At 37.6% G+C, this 9,034-nt stretch overlaps 1 protein-coding gene and 2 non-coding genes across 3 annotated transcripts in view; 2 read left to right on the forward strand and 1 right to left on the reverse strand.

Moving 5' to 3' along the window:
* Positions 1-5,487, forward strand: part of zgc:171566 — a 12,987-nt gene extending 7,500 nt beyond the window's left edge. The window contains exons 7-9 of the mRNA XM_035661192.1: positions 606-696; positions 2,023-2,160; positions 2,667-5,487. Coding sequence (XP_035517085.1) covers positions 606-696; positions 2,023-2,160; positions 2,667-2,788 — 351 coding nt within the window. The 3' untranslated portion in view covers positions 2,789-5,487. The remainder of the gene's footprint in view (positions 1-605; positions 697-2,022; positions 2,161-2,666) is intronic.
* LOC118328949 lies at positions 169-223 on the reverse strand. Its single transcript, XR_004796757.1, has one exon. It is a non-coding gene; the product is annotated as a U7 small nuclear RNA (small nuclear RNA).
* trnat-cgu lies at positions 1,206-1,277 on the forward strand. Its single transcript has one exon. It is a non-coding gene; the product is annotated as a tRNA-Thr (tRNA).
* Positions 5,488-9,034: the final 3,547 nt, after the last annotated feature.

A 9,034-nucleotide genomic window follows, 5' to 3' on the forward strand; every position in this document is an offset into this window, starting at 1 on the left:
AAAAAAAAAAAAAAAAAGTACAGTATACATACAATAAGATCACAAATATGGTATGGTATGTAACTGCTTTTCTCACTCTACCTTAAGCTACACACCTGTCTTGCAGTATTAGTTTCCTTATTAAAAACACAAACAGATTCTGAAACACAAATATTCTTCACAGTTGTTAGTGGATTCCTTTTATAGGAATCCTTCTAGAAAATTTCTAAAAGAGCAAACATTCCTGCATGACTTACCTTTACTGTTGTGGTCCCTTTCAGACTGACAGCAGTATCACCTATGGTGCACGGTGTGGGATAATATGGGTGGCTCCCATGTAAATAAGATGGGATATCACCTCCAAGTCCTCTGGTTTCCTCCCACAGCCTAAAGAAATGCAAGCTTCATTGGCGACTGTAAATTGCCCCTAGGTGTGAATGGTTGTCCATCTCTATGGGGACCCTGCTCAATGTGGAAGATCTCATGCAAATGAGAGACATCATTATGCAAGGAACACAACAGCAGTTAGTGTGACCAAATTTCAGAGTATCTGTGTATTTTTGCAGCAGTAGACTAGTTCTGCCAAGACAGCTATATTAATATCAAATCTGCCTTTGAACCAACAGAACTACAGCCGGAACGCCAAACTGAAGCGGTTTTACAAGGTCCTGTCTACTAACAATGATGGGAAGAAGGAATTCATCTCCACCATGGAAGGTACCATTCGTCACTGACTACTTTGCGTCATACATGTTGTTCACTATACAGTTGTCATAAACAGAAAAAGAAAGAAAACCTCAGGAAGAGAGAGGAGGAATCCCTCTCCCAGGACAGACAGACAATAAATGTCGAGTGAGGAAAAGTCACACTTTATACACATTATACACATTATACACATTATACACTTTATACACTTTATACACATTATACACTTTATACACTTTATACACTTTATACACTTTATACACATTATACACTTTATACACTTTATACACTTTAAGCACTTTATGCACTTTATACACTTTATACACATTATACCATTTTTACACTTTATTCACATTATACAGGAGGATGTTGAAACAACAGTTATCACTGATTAAGGCATATGACCTCATGTCCACCATGGAGATCTGGAAGAGGACAGACGCCAGAATGTATCAGCAAAAAATCAAATCAAACTAAACTAAATATTTACAGATTTTTACAGCTTGTTACATAAGTAGTCAGGCGTGGTGGCCAAGTGGTAAGGCGTTGGTCTCGTAAACCAAAGATCATGGGTTCGACCCCCATCCATGCCTTGAGATAGAAATGGACCGAAGAGTTACAGAATGTCATAAACAGAAAAAGAAAAAAAAACCTTATGCAAGTAACAGAGGGGGAATCGCTCTTCACATTACATGTAAAGACTGTGGATCCAGGTGGATGTGGAAACAACTTCAGATATCACAGATTAAGGCATATGGTGTTATGTCCACCATGGAGATCTGGAAGCGAGCAGACTACATAATTTATCAGCAAAAAATCAAATCACACAACAAAAACATATTTATATTAGAACTACTGCACATTCAACATTTCCAGCATTCACTACTGTCCACCAGATGGCACCATCGGCCAATAACTGAACTGGTGTTTTTGATCATAATAATGAGTCATGTTGATCATTCAGATTCAGATGACATTTAAAAGTGTAGAGATGATGAGTGAGGGGAAATGATGATGGTAATGATCGTGACAGTCCTATCTGAAAATTAGAATTTTCGTCAGGATGCTGATGAATGATTGTTTCATTACAGCAGCAAGATTTCTTTCTTCACTGAGCTAGTGAAGAAGGTAGTCAGGTGTGGTGGCCAAGTGGTAAGGCGTTGTCTCGTAAACCAAAAGATCAATGGGTTCGACCCCCATCCATGCCTTGAGACAGAAACAGCTGTTGAACGCTACCTGTTCATGATCCTTGCAAGGCACACAGCTTTTTGGTTCTGTTTAGAAATTAGATCAAATCTAAAGATGTTGACATGAGTGAGTTCTTTCTCCGCCTTTCAGCCTACCGCTACCCATTTTATGCAGTGCAGTGGCATCCAGAGAAAAGCCCCTTTGAGTGGATAGATAAGCCGGGCATGGTTCACTCCACCTCTGCTATAAGAGCCTGCTTCTACACTGCCAGCTTCTTTGTCTCTGAAGGTAACCTGATTTCTTAGTTTAAGACAGTTAATTGGAATGTTTTCTGGCGAACATTTTTTCAACTCCTCCTACAAATTTCATTCAATAATCAATTTAGTAGCTGTTCTGGAGTTTCCAATCTTATCAATCACATGATCTTTATCAGCAGATGGAGTTTGGAGTTCTCATGTAAATGTAAATGACTTAAACTTAAAATGAATTAACTGAGTAACTGATTATGCCATTTGCCTTGTGACTGGTTACCAAATTCTAGCAGATTTGGTCAATTAGATCTAAAATGCCATAACGCTTGTGTTGTGGAAGTGCAACTGAATTTAACTTGAACACATGCACAAATCAAATAAAAGTAGTCAACACAAATGTAAGACAAATGCATGGAGCCCATTTAATACTTGAAGTTTGTGTGTGTGTGTGTGTGTGTGTTATGAATGAAAGAAAAGCTGCAGGTCTGCATGGCTGAAGCTTCACCACTACACTCTGTATGACTATTCCTTTTTTTCCTCCAGCCATGAAGAACCAGCACCACTTCTCTAGTCCCGTTGAGGAGGAGGGAGCTCTCATCTACAACTTCTATCCTGTCTACAGAGGCATCCACGCCGTCTTTGTGCAGAACTATTACTTTGATTGATGGACATTACTGAAGATTGAATCAGGCTCAGTCTAGTCAGAATTTGGCACTGGCAGAACATCTTGGCCCACGATAAAAACCAAATTTGATGGTGTTGTCACTTACACTAGCCTCAAACGTCAAGTCAATAATTTAGGGATGCACCGATTGTGAAATACAGATGTTTAAAATAACAATTTGGCTGATGCTGATGTTTTTTTGTTTTTTATTTGCCCTTTTTTTGCCAGGGAAGCAAATCAATTTATATATCCGAGTTGTAAATAACCAATACAACATTTAGCCAACACTAAATTGATGGAACACAACAGATAAACATCAACCACTGATATCGGTCAATACCACCTAATTTGCCGACGTCAGTAAACAAGGCGAATATTGGTCGATACAGAATTCCGACCGATGTAGCGGTGCATCCCTACAACAATTAGCTGTATAGCTGATTTGCTCAGTAAAATGAAATGCAAACAGGACAATGAAAAAATAGAAGATTAAGAAAATAAAAGAAAATATTATATTAAAAAATCTTTGCAGGATTTTTAAGTATAATAACAGAAAAAAATTTAACTAATTGCAATTACTAGGATGTATAAATTTGAAAACAAGACCAAATTTAAACACATTTAGTAAATATAACACAATTATGGGTAGCTAAAATCCAGAGTAACAGTGACAACTTCCTACAGTAAACTGTACGACGCCCATCAATAAACTGCCACACACTTAATGTTATTCCTATGTTCTTAAAACGGTCTTTAGTTCACATCTCTTTGTAGTGCTGCGATTTTGCCATGACAGCAGTAACAGTGTGGGTTCTATGTTCTACCTGCAGAATTGTATATGCTCAATTATGGCAAACTAAATTAAATTAAACAAAACATAAAAACACTGATAAACATATGGGAAGAAGAATGAGATCGAAATTCCAATTTTCGGGATATCCCTTTCATTGCAGCTGTGTCTAAGATACCCATAGCTTTACTACTGAATACCATTTACAATAATATGCACATCAAAAATAGCTGATATCCAGATGCTATTAAATTGCTTTACTGGAGACCTTTGCTGGTGTTTGCTGCTATTAAATCACATTTGTAACCTAAAATAAATCATATGAGGATTAACAGACTGAGTGATCAGTGGCAGAGTTTTGCAGGACCACTTAAGTTGCCTTACATAGGCCAAGTTTGTGTTCCCAGACTATTCAATTCAATTCAATTTAATTTGTATAGTGCCAAATCATAGACTACAGGACCAAGGCTTTACAAAATCACTGCCATTTCTCTTTTGTGTTTTAGTTCCTACTCCATCGCTTAGGTATGAGGATGTGTTGATTCTGACCAGGGTATATGAACGGTACTAAAAAAAAACTTAATTTATTTCAACATCTTTACATTACAGTTATTGATCTCACAAGGAAACAAATACATTGTTTCATTGCTATGCATCCTGCAAACAGTTGTTTTAAAAAAAAAAGTATTAAAAATAAGTTGCTTCTTTCTTTTACTCACTTACAAAACAAACACATGCCAGAGCAAGATCTCATGGGAAATGCAGTCCTAATTCTGGAAAACAATACCGCGTTTGTCCACAGGGGGCACCAATATCAACACAAAATAAAAGATCCTTGTAATTACGTAAAGTATAACCAGTCACCTAATTTTACAAGCCTAACTCCCATAGCCTATGAGTCCACGCTTAAATGTGGGTAACTAATAAACACTGACTATTCCCACTCTATCAGCAAGAGGCTACTGAAGGTCAGTTAGACTGACAAACTGCTGTTTCAGTATCAGTATAAAGTAATTAATGTGGTTCTTTAACATTCCTTCTGTAAAAATGGAAACATATATTTTGCTACCTGTATTCCTTCTTTTTTTATGTATTGGCTTTATTCTGCAGGACTGCAAAACTTGTTTATTCCTCAATATCTGGTACAGCAATCAGTGTGTATGCCTGTCAAGGAGAAATTTCATTACCAACTTAAATCTTTATTCTAGGAAATGGAGTATTTTGTATGCTAACATGCTATCAGAGAATGCCAAATATGACTAAAGATCAGGTTACAATTACATTGATTTTTTTTTCAGTTTTACAGTTGGCAGATGACATGATGATTGAGTTTGTACAAAACTTTCACTTTCACCTGAAAACCTTCTAGGTATGAGGTCTCCTTTGACATAACAATGTTCCATGTCATGGAAAAAGTGGATTTTATGGATCTGTTCATGATTGTCGGATTTTAAAATGTAACCTTGGATGTTTAATGGTGTTATATCATTGTGTGAGGATGTGTTTATACATTTATTTTATTTCCTTCATCAGTCAACATTATAAAATGAGTATACCAAACCAATATTTTTTTCCCTTTTTTTTGCAGTCTGGTTTAAAATGTTTGTTACCTATATTGTAACCCCGCACAGTGCAACATTATGTTGCATTTATTACATTATTCTTGCAGCAACAGAAACACACAGTCCTCTATTGCCAAAGTGAAAATACATTTCCTTTTTTATTGTGTAATGACAACAACCAAAAATAATGAGTCGTTTAAACTATGTGTCTAAGTCCTACTTTGGAACATTCTATATTTAATTCAATGCGATGGCTTTGAATACATGCATTGATTGCACAACTGATTGTAAAAGTTTTGCTTGTTTGTTTGACCATGTGCCAGATGATCAGACAATAAAGAAAGCCAATTAAACCTCAATGCATTCAACATAATGTATTCCCTTTTCAAAAGAAGAAAAATGCTTCCAAACACCTTCCTTTATGACTGAGTGATTGACAGATAAGGTTTTGGAATTACTACAACTCATTCGGCATGAAGTCTTTATCCTGCTACAAAAACAAATGTTTTGTTCAAAATGTCCATAAATTTTTTTTAAAAAAAGGTAAAAAAAATACCAAAATACACATTTTGTGTGATTTAATAATATTATTATATTTGTAATATTCTGCAGGATTGTGGCCTGACCAAAAAAATGGGTTGCAGAGTAAAACCTAGCAGCTCCACAGATCTGGAACATGGAGTGCTGTGTTAATATACATTGTGGATGTTAAAAAACAAACAAAAAAACCTTTAAACAGCACTGGAGCTTAGGATATTAACGCCCTTGAAAATGTGATTTTAAATCTTAAGTATCGTATCTATTACATAAAATATTCACTATTCAAACTAAATGTGCAAAATGTAAGTTTGTAAAAGAAAAAAACACACCCTTATGTGTTATTTAGTGAGTGAGTTTAACACAAACCTTTCAGGGTCTTTAAATACGGTTGATTAAGTGGTTGGTTGTGTTAGTATTAAAAGTAATGTCAATCAGTTTTGGAGTGACAGCATGTCCCACTCCTGTGTCTGGATTTGTCACACATGCAAAAAAAAGTTTCCACTAGATGGCATCATGATACCACTGAATGGCATGTTGACAGCCATACGCAATAACCATGGAGAGACTGTTATGTGTGCAGACTTGATATCCAGGATTTTAAATGTGTAAAATTTCAAAACCCAAAACCTAAAGTTATACAGTACTATTTTTATCATGTAGTTACTTTTATTTAGTATCCTCCAGTTTCAGTACATGTTCTTAAGTCTCTTTCAATATGCTCAACCTTTATTCCATCCTGACATCCTGAGTAAATTATGTAAGCTAGTGAAAAAAAATAGTACAAATTGAAAAAATAAGTCCATTACAACAATGTAAACTCCATTTGCTGAGGAAGCCTTTGTGACACAATTGAAAGCTACAAAACCGCCACTAAATAGACCTTTGTTCTGTCAATTCTGTTTTCAAGTTCAAGTAAAAACTTTCAATCTCTAGTACAAAGTCCTAGAAAAGGCTCAGAAATTTTTACATCTACAATTCTATGACAACTCCAGTGGCTGGCAAGGATAACTGCATGAAGAAAAGCTCCTGAACAGCTACTAAACTGACCTTGTGGTGAGATTGCTTTGTCAACCAATGAATGAGTATTGATGCTTTAGCAAAATCTTCTTCAGCAAAAAAATATCTCCATGTTGTCAGAGGCGGGCCTTTTTGCCATGTGCTCCAGTTTCCCCTGCCATCAAAAACATGTAGGCCTATGTTAGGTTAATTCTTCTGTCAGTGCCCTTGACCAAGGCAGTGGCTTAGAACTGGAGTAGGTCCCTGGGTGCTGCACAGTGGCTGTCCACTGCCGCTAACACAGGGTAAAATGCAGAGAACAAAGTTCCTTACAGGGATCAATTATCAAGGATAACTTCATTTAGCAGTGTGTAACATTTAGGAGGATCTATTGGCAGAAATGGAATACAATATTCATAGACATGTTTTCATCAGTGTATAATCAGCTGAAAATTTTGTGTTGTGTTTTCGTTACCTTAGAATGAGCCGATTTTATCTACAGAGGGAGTAAGCCCTCAATGTTGAACTGCCATGTTTGTACAGGCAGCCGACAACAATGTTATTTACTGGAGAGTACCAATCCGCCAAATCCCTAATGTAAGATCCTCAGCTTTATCTACATGTCGAAATATTTGTTTGCCTGACCGGAGCCTATACAGAACACTGTGTGTACTGTGATAACGTTACCTTCTAACAGTGCTTAGCTTTGCCATTCAGCACTATTAAGCTAACGTTAGACGCTCTTCATGTCCACAAAATTTAATCTACATCCCATAGTCTGAGGTTCCTATTGATTCCCTACACTACCAAGGAATAGTGAATGCAAAACTTCAAATTGCTGTAGGTGGGAATTGGTAGTGATTGTGTGTGTTACATTCTGCTGACCTGGAAAAGCAATGCTGAAACTTTTTTTACTGAGATATGGACAGCATATCAAATATTTATTCAGGCATAAACTGTTCTTCGGTCACCACTGTTTATACATTATACATAACACCCAAGGCTACTGATCCTTAGTAGTGTGTGCATTTGTGAGCATCAAGTGTGTGTGTGTGTGTGTGTGATTGCTTGGTGCTCCGGTTTGTGACTGTAGATATAAGGACTAGTCTAGACAACAGATCAGCTGTATGCTCACAGCCGGCAGCTTTGTATCAAGACATACACACACACTTCAACTTGTTTCATGACTTTGTTAGGTTGTCTTGGGATCATTTTCTTTTATCTGATGTACTGAAGCTTCAAGGATCTTCAGAAAAAAATAAGTAGTTTCTTCGCAACATGTCTTGAGCAGAGAGTTGGAGAAAGAGGAAAGTGGAGTGGATTGGAGAAGGGTAGAGATGGAGGAGAGAGAAAGGGTTGCAAGGAAGGACGGAAAGGAGAGGGAGGAGTGAAAATAGCTGTCAAGACAAAGAGAAGGCTGGTAGAGAGAATGAATGAGGCGAGAGGGAATTAGGCACCTAGCCAGCATGTCGGTGTGGGATACACATGAGTTTGATGGGCCATATTTGGTCACTGGCTCCATACAGGCCTGATGTGTGTCTGCCCATGTGCAGGTTAATGGGGACAAGCTGAGTTACAAGTGGGGCCTGTGTGAGCAATGATCCTTAGGCTCCACATGGGCCCCTGCTTGTGTTTAGTATGTGGGCTAATTGATTGTGGGAAGGCAGATAGCATGTGGGTCAAAAATGTCCCACGTGTTACATCCGTTATACATATGTATAGTAAACTTAAATGATGAGTTAAATATTTAAATCATTGTTGGTCACTTCTGCATCTTTCAGCTGCATGCACCTTTTGCACAACCAGATGCAAGGTGTTGAAGAAAGTTCCACGAGTGCTCTGATCCGATTTTCATTTTTGTATTTGATCTTATTTTCTATATTCTAAAGTAATTGCTGTACACAGACAACATATGAATACAAGCACAAGATTGAGCAAAGAACCCAACAAACAATTAGCTCCAGCACATTGTCGACACATCCGACACATCCTTCTAGGCCCCGTGTTTCTGCACCTGCCCACTAGATGTCCTCAATGTTGCTTTACCTGCACGGTGACCACCAGGTTGACTTTGTAATAAGCCACATGGTTGTCCCTGTTTAACTCATTAACATATATAGATGGCAACTTGCTTCTGACTCATTTTCCATTTTGTCTTAGATTTTTTTTTTGTCCCAATAGATTAGCGTATGTCATGTCCTGTGGCGGTGTGTGAGTGCGAGGACCCTAAAGCGTCTTGTATACTCGCCGTTCCCGACCTGTCGTGCGACAATGTGACGTCAAAATGACGTAGATCTCGCTGCCGCACCAGGATTTTAGGCCAGGTCTTGCCCGCTCGTGCACCACTCTTTTTTTTTCA

Source organism: Morone saxatilis, unplaced genomic scaffold (genome assembly GCF_004916995.1).
Source record: "Morone saxatilis isolate NCDOM2014 unplaced genomic scaffold, NCSU_SB_2.0 Contig18, whole genome shotgun sequence".
In the NCBI taxonomy this organism is placed as follows: domain Eukaryota; kingdom Metazoa; phylum Chordata; class Actinopteri; family Moronidae; genus Morone; species Morone saxatilis.